The 16,554-nt window shown below is 47.9% G+C and overlaps 1 protein-coding gene and 1 pseudogene across 1 annotated transcript; both read right to left on the reverse strand.

Moving 5' to 3' along the window:
- Positions 1 to 2,503: 2,503 nt before the first annotated feature.
- On the reverse strand, positions 2,504 to 3,253 carry LOC119509863 (annotated as a pseudogene).
- SCD (stearoyl-CoA desaturase) lies at positions 2,533 to 15,366 on the reverse strand. Its single transcript, XM_037804588.1, has 6 exons — positions 15,012 to 15,366; positions 14,232 to 14,514; positions 10,240 to 10,370; positions 8,878 to 9,083; positions 7,121 to 7,353; positions 2,533 to 4,951 (listed from the first exon to the last, which is right to left on the reverse strand). The coding sequence occupies exons 1-6, from the start codon at positions 15,036 to 15,038 to the stop codon at positions 4,752 to 4,754; spliced, it is 1,080 nt and encodes a 359-aa protein (XP_037660516.1). The 5' UTR covers positions 15,039 to 15,366; the 3' UTR covers positions 2,533 to 4,751.
- Between the last annotated feature and the right edge of the window lie 1,188 nt (positions 15,367 to 16,554).

Consider the following 16,554-nt stretch of genomic DNA (forward strand, 5'->3'; position numbering starts at 1 on the left):
GGCAGAGCTGGTTCTGGTCAACGTGGCTCCTGCTGAAACACGCTACTCCTCAAAACTGAGAAAAGTTCCCTCTTCTCTTTTTCACATGAGGATTCTAAGAAAGCAGTAAAAGCTAAAGCCGTTTCTACCTTATGATCATGAATTTACAAACCTTCCTTCAGATTGCTTTGCCCTTCCTTCTGCTGTCGTGCATCAGTGTTCTCCAGAAGCCTTTTTATTCCCTGGAGGCAACTACATTTCTGAGTGAGCTGGACTGTCCAGTCCCTTCAAGGAAAATCACTGCTTTTCCAGGGAGTGCTTTTCTTACTGCTCCACCCCCCCACCCCCATCCCAGGAGCTCTATCTTGGGTCCATGTGACCACGTGAAACATGAGTGCCTTGGCATTTCCCCAGGACGGAGGTGTCAGCTGGTGTTAACGTGTTTGATTTGACAGCAGGAAACTCCAGGCCCGGAGTTTAAGTTACTCAGCCTGGAGTTTAACCTAGAGTTAAACTCTAGGCCAAGTTTAACCTAGAGTTACCTTTCGGATGGGGAGGGCGGTTACTGGGGTATGAGTCAACCATTGTCGCTTCTATTTCTTTTTTACTCTTAAAGGTACAGGTCATACAGTGTGATTGTGAAGACCTTGTGGATCACACCCCCTTTATCTAGTGTATGGATGAGTAGAAAAATGGGGATAAAAACTAAAGGACAAATAGGGTGGGATGGGGGGATGATTTGGGTGTTCTTTTTTCACTTTTATTTTTTATTCTTGTTCTGGTTCTTTCTGATGTAAGGAAAATGTTCAGAGTTAGATTGTGGTGATGATCGCATAACTATGTTATACTGTGGACAGTGGATGGTGTACCATGGATGATTGTATGGTGTGTGAATGTATTTCAATAAAACTGAATTTAATTAAAAAAAAAAAAAAAGGTACAGGTCATAGATAGGGTGCTGAGGACTCTGGATCCCAGCCAAAAAACTGCCAGACACAGTGCAATCAGATTCACTTCACTTTTATTATGAACAAACACAATCTCAGATCAGTACAACTAGCTTCAGAGTCAATGTTAATAGAAATTATTCCAAAATTATTCTTAGATCACAAATAATTACTATCCCACATAAAAAGGGAAAAAATCCCACCCAATCTAGGAAAAGGTATCCTGTATATGTTTCCATGGCAATGAGTTTATGCCTTCTCACACTTGGTCTGGCTAGTTATCCACCACTTATCCAATGGATTCATTCAATCCCTTGGAGAGAACCATACTGATAAGTACCAGGCAGGATATGGACATACCAAGTTTATGGTGGACACTGCTCCTATAAAAATCCTCAGGACTTGAGAGAATTCCTCTGCTAAACGATCCCAAAATGCTTTATAAAAAGCATGAGTCATGCCTCAAAACTGCCCTTTGAGGTAGGTCAGTATTATTACCCCATTTTAACAGACGGAAAACTGAGGCACATAGTTATAGAATTAAGTGATTTGCCCAGGGTCACAGAGCAAGTCAGTGGCACAGTGGTATGAGGGGCCCTGGCCTCAGCCACCAGTGTAGCATTGCTGCCTTCGTTTGTTCAGCTTTTTACTCTGACCCATTTGAGCCACACTTACAGAGAATAAAATCAGGATACTCGCAAATCAAGAAGGAAATGTTCCATTTTAAATGCTACAACCATCTTTGACCCTAAAAAATTATAAATCTAGTACATTCAAATTACTTCCATCCTCCGTAGAATGTGGGCACTTAATAAAAACAGCCCTAAGAAAAGTTTCCAAAATAAAGCCCAGGGAGGTATCCTGCAAATAGCTGTACTGATAACTTTCCAGCCAGGCCCCCTTTTCTACCAGCCACTTCTTGAGGCTCTCAGGTGCAAATGAACTCCACAGAGGGCACAACCAGGAGGGAGAGGGCAGGCTCATATGCAATACTGATTAGAAAAGATGTAAGGCACCCAAATAAGTTGTCAGCATACCCACAAAGCAAGAACGATTAGAAATTCCAACTCTTGATCAGATCGGAGTTTCTGGATCATTGATGTGCCGCTTGAATTAAGCTTTAGAATCATGAAAAGTGTTCCTTGTTGGGAAAACACACCCACCTACACACGGGGGGCCTCAGCCTGAGGAACTCTGCCCAGCCTTTGTGTAGGGTCCTGATATGGATCAGATCTACAGAACATGAGTAGAGTAGAAAGTTGTTTTTATTGTTCATATATCATAGAGCAAGCATCTGATGACCTGTGGAATTACAACTACCCAAAAGACATTTCCGAGCGGTAGGTGTACACAAGTTAGCAGATCTAAACTAGAGGGATCTTCCATTCAATTCTTTCCTACTGAGATGAACAGCTCAAAAAACAAGGATGCCTTTAGTCCAGACAAACCCCCATAGCCTCTGTTTGTTCCATGAATACAAGAGTCCACAGGGGCGCAACAGGGGACAGAATATTTGGTATTGTACAATTTCAATCTTAGAGTAAAGCCAGGCTTCTGCATTGATGACTGAGATACAGGGTTAGGAGTGTTCCAACGTTCTCAAAGCAGATTTGTTTTTTTTTTTTTTTTTTTTTTTCGGACTTCTATACTGTTGTCTGCCCTAGGTTGTATTGTGGGCAATGCTGGTTAGTTTGTAGCACACCTTGGTTCCAGGGAATGGGGCCTCCTTTCTAAGTGAGGCACTTTGGAATTCCCCTTTGCCTGTGTGTCCCAGTGAAGACCGGGCTCCCTCCTACTTCTACAAGCATTGCACTGTCAGCTGGGTGCACTGACTCAGGTTGGGCAGGCTCACTGAGCAAGTGGGGGTGGGGGTGGGGAAGAGGGCATCCAGCATGTTCTCTGGTTCTGAGCCAGACAGGGGAGACCAAAAACAAACCCTCTTGTCCTCCGTGGCTGGCTCACTGGCACAACACAAGCATTTGGCTTGACTGTGCCTCCAGAGAGAGCCTCTCTGAGCTAGGGGTGTTTCTAGTAGGGTTTGCCAGCCTTGTCTTGAGTCATCAGTGTGGCAGGGGAGCACAGGGGTGTGGGGTGGAGTGACTCTGGAGGCCAAATGAAAGTGGCAGCTAACTACTTTATAAAAAGAAACAGTGGTTCGGTGACCCTGAGCATTTGGGTCTGCAGGAGTGGGAGCTGCCTGGATGGTAATAGCCATCACTGTCTCTGTATAAACACAAAGGAGCCTGCCTGTCCAGAGAAGGGAGAAAACGCCAGGGAGGCAACAGAGCCCGTGTGAGAAAAGGGATGGAAAGAGAAGAGCCAGGAATCAAGAATCAGGCAGTCCTATACCCTAGGCCAGATGTTAACACAGCAAGACAGCAAGGAGTGAGTGAGAGGGTGTGACACTGGGGAGAAGCCTTCTAGTTTTTACACATCCCAAGGAGAAATTGGAATTAAGGAACGAACTTAGCATCTGACTTGTATGACCATGTTTCAAATTAGGACACCCGATAACTTCCTCAGTAATTGTCTGTATCCCCTGGCAACGTGTTCTCAGAGCCCTTCCTTTGTAAAGTTCTTGCTTAGGAACTGCCTACAGACCCTGCCCCTCAAACCTCTCCATTTTTTGTCCAGCAGTGAGGGGAAAGTAGACATTCCAACTAATTCTTCTTCTCCTTCAAAGTTTCTCCAAGCATTCCTCTTTCAGAGGGAACCACTCTAAGTGAATGACTTTAATGTTCTAAGCAAAGTATATATGTATATATTTTTCACGTTTGATCCAACTCCACTTCCTAAAGTTCTGCCTTTTTTTGGATGTCTGGAAGTATTGTAGCCACTTTGGAACTATGAGGGGAGCTGACCAAGCTCCTGAAGACGGCAGAGCAGAAAGATGAAAGAACTTTGATGATTCCATGAACTGCTGGATTCACCAATTCTGGAGACACCCAACACCCAACTTGAAGACTTCTTGATATAGGAAACAAGAAATCTCTCTGTTATATAAGGTAAAAAAAAAAAAAAAAAAAAATCCTTCCCCAGCAGAGAACACTCTTGCTGCAAACTAAATGCTGCTTCTTTATCCCCAGCCTAAACCTTAAAACTGGCTTCTGTGTTTTAGCATTGCCAAGCTCCAGGGCCATTCCCTACTCACAGTCAGGAGAGAAAGGAAGCATGCCACGTGGTGGAGCTTGAAGTCCTCACTAGGCAGGCAGCTCTGTGTGACTATGGCAGGAACTTCCTCCATGTTTCCCACCCTGCTCCACCCTTACTTGTCAATCATACCAGGCATGCTAACTTTCTCCTCTGACAATTGCCCTGTTCTAGAAAAGCCTTGTGCCAAAAACAGTTATTTTTCATTCCAATTAGAAAAAGCCTGGGCTGAAGATAATCAACAGGGGCCTCTCCAGAAGTTTTATTTCTAACTTAAGCCATCTACCCTGAAGCTCAAGACAGCTCAAGGAAAGGGTGTTATACTCCAAAAAAGCTGGCTAGGCTTTGGTAGCTGGACACCCTCTAATGACTTACCCGCATTTTGCCTGGGAGGCAATGAGTGGGGAAGAGAAAGAAAGGTGATAGAAACTAAGCAAAGAGAAGGCCAATGGGACCAGAAGAGAGAGAAGAGAGAAGAAATAAGAATATCAGTTTAGCTTCATAAAGGCAGAGTTGTTGGCTTTCAATACTTTTACATTTTAAGAGAATACTGTACTGGAATGGGTTAACGTCATCATCTTTAAGCATCCTGGTAGCATTATTCAGTAGTTAATAAACAGAACATTAAATCTCTGACCAGCTGACTTTTGGAAAAGGAAACTGAAGGACCCCAACTCAGCCACTCTTGCAGCTTCCATCTCCAGTTCTCTTAATCCTCGCCAGGATGGTGGCCTTGGATACTTTCTTCCGGTCATAAGCAAGACCAAGGGCAGCCATGCAGTCGATGAAGAACGTGGTGAGGTTGAGGTGCCAACGATACTCACTGGCGGAGTAGTCATAGGGAAAGGTGTGGTGGTAGTTGTGGAAGCCCTCACCTGGGAGAAAAATGGAGAGAAGTTATGGACCTATGCTGGATGGCTGTCTTCCTGACTTTTGCTTGACCGTCACCTAGCAGAGTATCTCAACCCTAGTAGAAGCTGGCTGTTGTTAAATGAATCCAACTCCTTTTACTCTGAACCCAATACATGTCCCTCACAGGCACCTACTGGGGAGATCGTGAGCCATCCATGGCTGTCTGGGAGCCTTTGTAGGAGGACCAGCCGTTTCTCTCAGAGCACGTAAGGTGTCTCAGAGAGAAGCTGCTATGGCTGGGAACGGATTTTAGACTGAGAAATTCCAGAGCTTCACTAAACTCTACAAAGAGTTCTCCAACGTTTGCAAGACAATTCTTTCCGAACCTCACGCAAAAATAAATAACACTGCCAACTCAACCCTTAGGAGTAAAAAATAGCTAATGAAAGAGCTTGTCAAGCCCTTTGAAGATGAAAGTATCCTAGATAAAGTAGTAATGATGTTCATAACGAGCAAGTGAAGGAAGTCTACAAAGTAAATGACCCCATGGGGGACATTACCTCGGTGACACCTGATTATCCACAGTGTGAACTGGGTGGGAAGGTGGATAACCCCAAGGCTAAAGGTAGTGGCAGAGGATTTCTAATTTCTATCAGTGGTTATCCAGTTAGGCTCCATATAAGCACTAAACAGACCTTACACTTATTGGATTTAAAACTGAATCAGACATACAAGTAGATAATGGAGGGAAAAAAAGGAGGGTCAGTAGGTGGAAGAACAAGACTGTGCAACTGGGGCAGTAAGATAGCCCAAGAGACGCTCCAGGGAGGAGGTCTGCTTTGTAGGAGAGAAGATGAGCTTGTGACTGCAGGGAAGGTAATTCAAGGAGGAAAAAGATTAGCATGGCAGAAAACCTAGCTAGAGGGGAACAAAGGGTGTGGTGATAAAGAAGTAGAGCAGGTACCCGGACAGCAGGTTTGAAGAAGTGGATGATAACTGAGACAAAGTAAGACACTTTGAGCTGGTGGTCATAAAGAGGCTGGAGTTGGGGAAGCACATTATAGATCCATTTGCAGCACACAAATCTCCTTCCAGCAAATTCCACTTCTAAGAAAATCTCAGACATGTGCAGCCTAGTTGATTTATTTCAAAGCAAGAACATGAACAATTGTAGAAGGTGCCTGAAAGGAGAGGGGTTAGTGTGAAAGTTGAGATAGAAAAAAATGCCTTTAGTAAAGACAATAAAGATGGTCAGAGTTGAGAATACAAAGATTTTAAAGGCAGAAAAAATGAGTGTGTTAGACGATGGCGTGCACAAGTACACAGAGCAATGTGGTTGCCTAGGTGACACAGGATGACCAACAGCACTGATCACTGGTGAGGAGCCCTTAAACATGGGTCTATTTATGGAAAACTAAATAGAGGCCTTCGTCAAGGTCCACATTCAACTGGAAAGACAGAAAATGGAGACAGATGGTAGAACCCTGTTGTCTCAAGACTCTGGCAATTGGTACTGGAATTATAGAGAGAATTAAGTTCATGAACAGTCAGCATTAATCAGATCAGTGAGGAGGCACTTAGGATCAAACTAACTGCTCCCTAGGGGGATCCTTAAGCCATGCTGGGGGAGGGGGTGGAAGAGAGAAAATATACAAGGGACAAGAGGACACAAGTGTGATAGTTGGTGGCAAGGGACACCATTCATCCCGGCACCAGTGGGCAATAAGATACGGCATAAACTTCAGGTATGTATGGCATGTCCAAATATAGCAGAGAGATAAGGTTTATTGAACTAAATTACAATTATTTATTCTATGTTTTATGCAGCACGTTTAAATATAAAACACTAGGCTTACCAGCCACCCAAATGCACCTATTGTTCCATTTATGCATTATCTGCAGTCCAGCCCAGAGGTGACCAGAAAAAGGAAAACTCAAAGTGGTTCTTTTGGAGATGGATTTGGAACCCACAATGAAAGGAATTATTATTTTTTACCCTTTCCTTTTTGAATGACTTCTTATCTGACTCTCCTAAGGGTTTTCTGATATATCCCTCACCCCTGGAGAAAACGGAGATAGGAAGAGGTCATAAAAAAAAAAAAAAAACAGGTTCATCTTGTGTTCTGGTTCCTAACTCTATACCCTAACCAGTGAATCAATAGACGTGGTCTGGCTGTGCACTGTTAACTCACCCACAGCTCCCAGGGAAACCAGGATGTTCTCCCGGGGGTTGATGTTCTTGTCGTAAGGGCGGTATCCATACAGGTGGGCAGCACTGTTCACCAGCCAGGTGACATTGAGCACAATGGCGTAACGCAGGAGAGTGGCAACAAACAAGCTGTGTTGAAAAGTTTCACCCCAGAAATAATAGGGCACCAGTGTGGGCAGGATGAAGCACATCAACAGGATTCCAACTTTGTAGTGTCTACATTGAGAGAATATAGGATTGTTATAGGACACTCTTCCTGGATTGTCCATAGCCACTGGGCTGGGCTGTCTCTTTCCTCTTACAAGCAAACAATGTGGCAGCGAACAGAGCGGGAGGGAATGAGGTGGGAAATCCTTTGAGAATGTAGTGTTATTACCTCACCATTTTCAGAGGTCAGGAAGAGGCATTGGGTGATTTTCCAAAGAGCATTCCACCAGAACCGGTGGAGCAAGGATTGGAAGGCTCATCTCCTGATTCTAAATCGATGGCTGTGTTTTTTTTTTTTTTTTTTTTTTGGCTATAGCAGAATGCCGTGATAGTAAAACAGGTGAAGTCCAAAGGGCAAACTAATAAATTAAATTCTCTTTCTCAGGCTGTTTCTTTCCATTCTGCCTTTGGGCTCCTTACTCTTTTCCATCAGTGCTTTTTAACAGTCTGTGCTTAATGTCATGTCTCCCCTTTCCTGCTAGCCACCCCCCAATCCTTTGCTTCTTTCCCCTTGGAGAGGCACACTAAGCGTCTTCGTCTGCCTGCAGGTCTGTTCCTCTGGAGGCCCTGTCCCACGATGCATTTTTCCATATGCAGACAAGGCCACCCTAAGGGAACGGATTTCCTTTATCCCTTTGGCAGTCAAGTCTGACCCTTTCATACCATCCATAGCCCCTGCATCCAGCTCTTTTCCATTCCTACCAGTGCTTCCCTAGTGCGGATCCTTGCTACCTCTGACTTGTGTTCCTGCCTCTCATCTCTTTGGATCAATGGCTCCTTTCACTTGTCCCCCGAGTGAACTTTCCGTAGCACACCTTTCACTCTGTCACATTCCTGCTCAAAAACCTATTAATGGTCTCTTCTTGCCTAGTGAATTAAATCCTAAATCTGTTTTTAAAACAAAATGGTATATCAACCTCTCTTTCCAGTCTTTTATTTCTTGCCACACCCTGTATTTGAGGAAAAAGAACTGCTGCTGGAATGTGCTTCAGGCTTTAGTTCATTCTCATTCTATTCTTTCTGCTCCCACCCCCACCCCACACCTGTCAAAATCCCTTCCTATCCACCAGACTCAATCCAGTGCTACTTTCTTCATAAATCCTTCCCTGATGTTCCTTGCTGTTCAATTTCCCTGGTTTGCCCATCTCATGGTACAGAAAATGTTCTGTTTTGTATCATGTTTCTTCAGGTCCTTGGCTTATTCCCCTACCACCCTCCCACCCCCTTAAAAGGCTACAAACTCCTGAAGGGTAAGAGCTATGCAATATTCATCTTTGTAACCATGGTGGCTCTAAGTCACTAAATATGTTGAATTTGATTTACCTTTAAGATAGCATAGAAAGATATAGAGCCCTAGTTTATGACTGTGGGCCTAGGGGACGTTAACAATTGGGGTTTTACATGATGACTTTGTATATGCAAATGCAGTAAGTTTCTCAGCTTACGTTTTGTAAGTCCTAGGAGAAAATAAGGGAGCCCCCAAACCCCAGGTGCTCAGGGCCATCTCTCTATCTCCATCGTCACTTCACTTACCTCCTCTGGAACATCACCATCTTCTCAGCTTTTAGGTCAGACAAGTCTAGCAAACCGCCCTTCTCTTTGACAGCTGGGTGTTTGCGCACAAGCAGCCAACCCACGTGAGAGAAGAAAAAACCACGTCGGGCGTTATGAGGATCAGCATCTGTTTCTGAAAACTTGTGGTGGGCACGGTGGTCTCGGGCCCATTCATAAATGTCATTCTGGAGGGACAGAAAGGAGAAATGTAGGCCTGAGGGGAAATTCTGGGGGAAATCCCAGTGGGCAGGTGTCTTCAAGAGCTCCACCTCACCACATGCCCCAAAGGGGCGAGTCATGGGGTTGCCTCCTCTATTCCCCCAACTTGCCCCTGATAAGTGGAGAAGCAGCTTAAAGTCCCAGGACCACATGATTAGGACTGGCTCTTCTGGACTTAAAGTTCAAGTGGACTTGAACCCACGGTGGGTGGACTGGCAATAGAATATGCAGAGCTCAGAGAGGAGCTTTCTCCATTCTGACGTCCTTGGCAGGAGAGGGCTCACACAACTCATTAACAAGACCGGCAGGTAGGCCAGGATCACGGCCACATTTCCAAATGACCTCTGGGTCTCTCTGGGACTCCCCCTATCTCTTAAAGATTGTGTTCTCTCTGCCCTACAAGGACGTTTCCAGGAGTCTTTAAGGTATAGAGTGAGTATAGAGCAGCTTTGGAAAGTACTTGGGATGCTGCCATGGTGAAGGGGACTAACTTGGTTACCTTCTTTTTACCTCTTGCCCAAACCTAAGCCCCACACCACATGCCATCTATCCTTTGCCCACTGCTACCACTTCACAGCTATCTTATGGGAATTCTCTTTCCTCAACTCCTTTCATTCTATCTCTGCTATAAACTTTCTGCCTCAGCAGCCCTCAACATTTGACTCAGTCAGCCTGGCAGCCCAAGATAGGACCAAAATAGGTCATCTAACCTCTCAGTGATCAGTTTTCTCATCTGTAAAATGGGGATAATAATAGCACCTACCTACTAAGATTGTCACCAGGTTTTATTGATCTAATCTACATCAAGTGCTTAGAACAGTGCTGGGCACACAGTCAGTGCTCTAAGTATTTGTGCTTTTTATCTAAAAATAACAGAATTCATGAGTCTGTCTGGCTAGGGAACCAGGATAGAGGGAACTAGGGTCAGTCGCTGGCTTACTTCTCCTTTTCCAGAGACTCAAAAATGTCCTCATGAACTAAGCCTGCACTTGAAGTGACTCTGAGAGAAGGAAAAAGTGAAAGGGCTGTCCAGATGATGTTCCTCTCCAGGCAACATTCCATTCTGCCCGAGGATCACCGAAAGAGAGAAGAAAGCAGAGGTGAGCAGGGCCGGCTTCTTACCTGGAATGCCATCGTGTTGGCAATGATCAGGAAGACCCGCAGGGGCAGCCGGGCTTTATAAGTTCGGTGACTCCACAGGCGATGAGCTCCTGCTGTTATGCCCAGGGCACTTACACAATAGTAGAAAATTACTGCCAGGAGAAGACATTGGGGGAGTCAATAATTTGGGTGAGTTGCATCTGGGAAAGCCCATCAAAGGATATTCTCTCCATGTTGGAGTCTGCATCTTTTTAGGCTCTGGATGAAGACCTGCTTTGCCTTGAACTCCAGGGATACTGTGGTTTCTTAGATGTTACCATCTAAAATAAATCATCACCCATCCTACCGCAGACTCTCAAACCCAGGGATTGGGATAAGCTAAGAAGATAGTGTAGCTAAGGAGATAGTGCACAAGTCTCAGGAACTGCAGGAAGGTGGGGGACGGAATGGGGCTCTCACCACTCAGCCCCTTGTCATTTCTGGTCTGGAGGAACATTATCCGGGTCCTACCTCCTTTGACCTCCCGCTAACCTCCCAGGTTTTAAGAACCACAGGCTACTCCTGCAGAGCTTAGGACCCATAAGCAAAGGTGATGTTAAAATATTTAGCAGCAAGGACAGCCTGGGCTCTGACTTATTCAGGCCCTGGAGATTCCCTGCTGTGCCAGATGTTACAGGCTGCTGAGTTGGGGGTGGATGGAAGGTCCTGGGGGAGGGGCCTGAGTGGTGGGCCTTGGATAGTGAGGGGCACTCAGGGGGGCTCAGGAGTGTGGGTATTTACCACTAGTACAAAAGCATCTCAGTATTTTAGCAGGCAGAATGGCCATATTAGGGGAAAATCAGCTCTGCACATAGTCATATTTGCACAGTGTGTTAAGCTTTATCAAGGATTTTAATATTCTCTAATTCATAGGATACCCTGAATGAGGCAGGTGGTGTCCTCACTTTGTCCTGCCCTACCCTAAGGGCTGAAATAGACAGGCAGAGAGGCTAACTCTTTATCTATGGTCACATGGCTAGTAAGAAGTGGAACCATGGTTTGAAACTAGGTTTTCTGCCAACAAGCTGGTCATGTCCCAACTATACTGTCCATTTCTCAAGATATGTACATTTCCTGGTTTCCTCCTTTGTGAAATAACCTGTCAGCCCATACTCCATTCTGGGAAAGGCTAATTCTAGATAGTGGCAAGATGTGCTCAAAGCTGCCAGGGGAAAACCCTAACACTGTCCTACCTCCCCTTCCTGGAGGCCTGGCAGCTCAAGGGGTGCCAGATATAATCTCGGAACTGGGTAGTGGGCATACCCATCATCCTCTCTTCAGTGGCTGTTTAAGAAGCAGGGGCTGAGGCCTTGGTAGAACAGCTGAGATTAATAGCAACAATTTCTGACAACGTTTCACTCCTAGCTAGAATCAGCTAAAAACAATGGGCCCTCAGTGGCCACAGAATTTAGTTGCAGTTGGAGACACCACACAATGTAACAAATTGTCCCGTGTCCTCCTCCAGCCCTAGACACCAGCTTCCTGAAGGGGCCCCTCTCCTCCCTGCCCCTCCCCATCTCTGGTCCATTCTGTTCCTCCTACAGGATCCTGAGGAGAGCCACAGAGCCAGAGTCTATCCCAATTAAAGTTCTATCTAGAGTCCCTCTGAGATAGGATTAAAGCCCCAGGTGATTTTCCTGGCCTCAGGTCATATAGTAATTTTTTTTCTTCATTAGGCAAATATATGACTACATCTGCATCTGAAAATATGACAATTGAGCCAGAATCCCATCAGTGACCAACAAGGTAGAAAATGACTTTGAGCAGAAAGCAGAAGCACTGAGTTCAGGGCCAAGGAAGCTGCTTGGGATTTGTTTCATGCCAAAGGGGACCTTGGCAAGTTGACTCAGAAAACACATAAGATCCCAGAATTAATAGGGGAGTTGAGCAAGGACCAGGCCTTCTGGTGCTTTTAGCAACACCTCTGAGCCTGCCAAATAGAGGGGCTTTAACCAGTGGGAGACTCATCCTTCCCCAGGGAAGGCTATTAATGTCCACATTGATGGTTAAGCTGAATGTCATTGCTTTGGTCCTAAAAGAGAGATTAGAGGTTTGGAGCCTTGGCCTCAGCATTGCCAGAGTCTCTTCAGCCCGACAATCAGTTTTCTGAAAGGTTCCAGAATAAAATGGATACAAGGCATCAGAATTGCAACCTGTTGCTGATTTAACATTGTTCTTATGGATAAAATGAGGAAAGGTGATGCCAAGGCTTCTAGATCTTGAGGGTGGGAAGATGCCCATGCTGAGACTTCTGACACCGCTCCCAGCCCCCACACTTCCCTATCCCTCTTGGCTCATAAGACAGAGGAGTTCTGACACCCCAAAATCAAGATGGTCATTCCATCAGCCAGGTCACCTACCAAAGGGCTCAGGGACAGGAGTAAAAGTCTTGCTGAAGCCCAGTTGCCTCACTAGAACTCTTTCACCCTGGGTGATGAAAAGAGAAGCTCAGCTCATCACCATCCTGTCTGTGTGCCATGTTTCTCCGTGCAAAGGCACAGCAACACACCTCTGGGCAGGGCATCAAAAAGGTAGTGGGAATGGTCCTGGCTCTGGTTTAGCCTTCTGCTTCCTGCACTAGCAACCAAGGGTAAGGGCTGAGCAGAGGCAATCTGGCCCCACTCTGGACACACAAGGCCAACAGGGATGGTCCTGAGAGAAGTCCATGGGCTGGAAGGGGCTTGCAGGTGACAAACCTACTTATGAAGACCCCCTCTTGGGAAGAAGAGGTGGAGAAGAGTCCCCAGTCTCCCTGGGAAATCCTTATCCTTGCTCTTGAACAGATGACCTCCTCCACCCACTCTTCCCCACAAATGTGTCCTTGCTCGTCTGGGATGAACTGATCCCATGTCTTGCTGTCTGCCTCTGCCCCAGCAATGACACCTGTACCTAAGGAACACTATCTTTCCTATCCTGGAAAAAGGATTGTTGTCCCCAGCTGGTACCTGGAAAAATTGGAATTCTGAAAATAGGGACCTTCCCAGTTGCTTTTCACTGCATATAACACCTGGAGGATCTACCAAGACAAAACTCCAGAAAGACCCCACCCCCTACAGAAGACCTGGGTGGCCCCAGCCTGCTCCAGCCCCTCTCTTCCTGATTCCACGAATTGCCAAGCACCTGGCACCTTCTAACACAGACTTCCCTGGTTCCTACCCTCCACCTTTGCCAAAACAGGCCAGGCCAGGAAAGGGAATCCAGAGCAGCCTCCCCACTGAGGCTGCTGCAGTGAGGGAAACGGTTCCCAGTTTGTCTCTGCTCTGCCCTGAGCTTAGCTCTTTCTGGGATCCATCAGTGTGGGCTGATAGTGAGGCCCTAGCCTCTGCATATGCACATTGCTTTGCAGGCATTTCATCTCTCCCATCATAATCCTGAGTTGAAAAGGGAGAGCAGGGAGCTCCAGAGACCCGGAACTCCCTCTCCAGAAGACAAGTTTAGGGTTTCCAGAACAGTCTCATATGTGGGCTGCTCACTGAAAGCCTCACTCTTGGAAGGTTGTTATATGGAAGGACTGGACAGCCAAGTTCTGAGCAGTTCTCCCTTGCTCTATCCCACAACTGTGCCAGGCGCTATCCCACAACTGTGCCGGGCATGTATCTCATAAATCCACTGGTCTAGTCCCATGTTCCCATGCCTCATGGTTAGGGCCTGGACCCAGTGTGGCCGGCAGGACTGGACAGGCTACCAGGCAAAGGACTCAAATCAAAAAGCTCCTTTCAGGGAAAGTGGATTCTCCAGCACATGGTCCCAGGGCCCCTTCCCCAGCACCCATGTTAAACTGAAAATAGAGACCCCAGAATAGAAGCCCCAGCATCCCAAACCCCTGGGCTGTGTTCCCAGCCACTCAGTCCCTCAGACCACCAGAGAGAAATGGCCAGGAACACCTGGCCCGCGAGGGGCTGGTGCCTCTGCTCAATGGGAGATCCTACAACCTGGAGTGCTGGGTCAGGAGGAGAGCCAGGGCGTCTGCTTACCCCAGAGGTAAGTGTAGATCTGGCAGGTGGGGAAGAGCACGATCCCATACAAGGCTCCCAAGTGCAGCAGAGACATCAGGATGATATTTCTCCAGACATACTCGAACTTGGGCTTTGGACCCTCCTTATCCTGGTAGCTAGAGTCATATATATCATCTTTCATTTCAGGGCGTATGTCTTCTTCCGCGGGTAGAGGAGTCTTCTCCAACTTGCCGCCTCCATTCTGCAGAAGCCTGGAGGGAGGCGCCGTGATGGTGGTGGTGGTGGTGTAGGAGCTAGACATCTGGAAGGCAGAGGTGGAGGAGAAATTCGGGAGCCCACCCTAGGGCGGCAGTCCTCTCTAATCGAGCTGGGGAGGGGTGGTGTACAGGCGCAGACTCCAGTCCCACCACCCAGGTTAAGGGCCAGAAGCGAGGAAAGTTCCCAGGAACTGTGCAGATAGATTTGGGCGGGGGGAGGGGCGGGTGAGACCTCAAGGTGCAGGGGCAATGGGAAGGAGGAGCGAAACACTCCCAGCCGCAGGCCCACACAAAGGAATCCTCACCCCCACCTCCTGCCCACCCCATACATTCATAAAGTTACAGCCACGATCAGATTTTTCTTCAATTTAAAGCTTAGGAAACAAAAGTTCCATGTCCCCAGATTACGACCCACATTCCTAATAAATAGAACGGAGTACAGTTCACAAAAGGGGTCACGATCTCCCCGGAGTTTTCATCTCTGCCCCACCAACCAGCACCCGCAAACCCGCGGTCAGGGGGCCATTGCATGGAAGCTCACCTCCTCCTGCAGCAAGTGGGCCGGCATCTGGGCGCTCGGATGCCGGGATAACTTTCCCAGGGCAGAGGGCGGACTTCTGCTCCGGAGCCCGCTTTGGCGCTGCGCTGGGAAGGAACCCTTCTCTGCGCTTTGCACGCTGGATCCGTGTCTGGCCGGACCCGCTGTGCGTGGTTCTCCCGAGGCTGGGAAATTTAAAGGCTGCAGCTGGCAGTGGGTGACCGTGTCCCGTATTTCCTCAGACCCCTTTTATTCGCTGCCAACAAGGGGCAAAGTGCGCAGGGCCGGCTCGCGAGGCTGCCCCGCGTGGAGGTGCCGGAGGGAGGGCGAGGGGAGGAGACAGAAGGGCGAGGCGTGCAGGGGGCCGGAGCCGGGGCACCGGGATGCTGCAGACGCCGCCGCCGCCGCCGGGGAAATGCTAATGATGCCTCTGTAAACTCTGCCGCTTCATTGGCCGAAGGGAATTTGGTGCCACCTCGTCCTGCCGTTGCCATTGGCTCGGCGCAATCTGCTGTTCCCTCTGCCGTGAGCTCCTCACTCCCCCTCCCCTCCCTCTCTCCTTCTTTCCCTCTCTTCCACCGGCCGCTGGGCCTCTGCCCGGCACCCCGCGGCCTCGGAGGCGCTCGGGAGGCGCTTTCTCTCTGGAGGAAGGAGAGGACTTGGCGGGGGAATGAGGGGTGGGTACAAGCCCGGGACTGGCCCGTGAGCACACCCCGAATCGGTGGGCACTGGGGAAGTTTCACCCGCAACAGTGGGGAAGCCGCGGTTGAGACCACTACTCACAATTCCACAGTTTTTCCCTGCCAAGCCACGGTTGCGACCACCACAATTCCACACTGTTTTCCCCTTCCCAGAGATACACAAGAAGGCACACATGGCCTCAGCCCCGGGGTCGCGCCCCTGAGCGCCCCGGGCTCTGGTGCCTGCGGAACAATGGCGCTGCCCCGCCTGCGAGGTACACAGACGCGAACCCGAGGCCGTCCTGAGCTCTGGCTGGGTCTCGCCGACAGGCCACTCCGCAGACGCACAGGGATAACACTAGTATCTAAACCTGCACGTGTGCACGGTGTTCAGGCAGGGCACGCTCAGGAGGGAACAGTCACTCTCAGGGACCCTATGCCCTCGCCTCCCGAATGTGTGTGGGCTATTTTGGAGATTCTTTAGAGGGGCAGGTTGTAATTTTAATATCCTTCATGGAAGAGGGCAGGAGCATGGATAAGAACTCCTGTCCAGGAGCAGATGTCAGGAATTTGTATGTGGAATAAGAACGGCTAACAGGTATTAAATTATTACGGCAAGCCAATTCACAAGCATCGTTGTATTTACTCCTCAGTGTGACCCTGTGAAGTGGGTACTTCATTATTCCATTTTAAAGTTGAGGGAACTGAGATGGCTAGAGATCAATTCACTTAGGGTCACAGCAGAAAGCAAGGGGTGGAGCTAGGATTTGAGCCCAGAAATGGGATGTTAGTGCTCAAGCTCCCACTTGTTGCTCAGTGTCCCTGGGGCCCTGAGATACACTGATTTCCCTGACCTGCTCTTATAT

Source organism: Choloepus didactylus, chromosome 15 (assembly GCF_015220235.1).
Source record: "Choloepus didactylus isolate mChoDid1 chromosome 15, mChoDid1.pri, whole genome shotgun sequence".
Taxonomy (NCBI): Eukaryota; Metazoa; Chordata; class Mammalia; order Pilosa; family Megalonychidae; genus Choloepus; species Choloepus didactylus.

Excerpts from the sequence above, each read along its gene's own strand:
- SCD (XM_037804588.1), bottom strand. The coding sequence starts at position 15,038 with ATGCCGGCCCACTTGCTGCAGGAGGAG. Across the intron at positions 7,354-8,877 it reads ATGGTGATGTTCCAGAGGAG|ACACTACAAAGTTGGAATCC; the intron begins GTAAGTGAAGTG and ends CTCTCAATGTAG. Across the intron at positions 4,952-7,120 it reads GGTTTCCCTGGGAGCTGTGG|GTGAGGGCTTCCACAACTAC; the intron begins GTGAGTTAACAG and ends TTTTTCTCCCAG.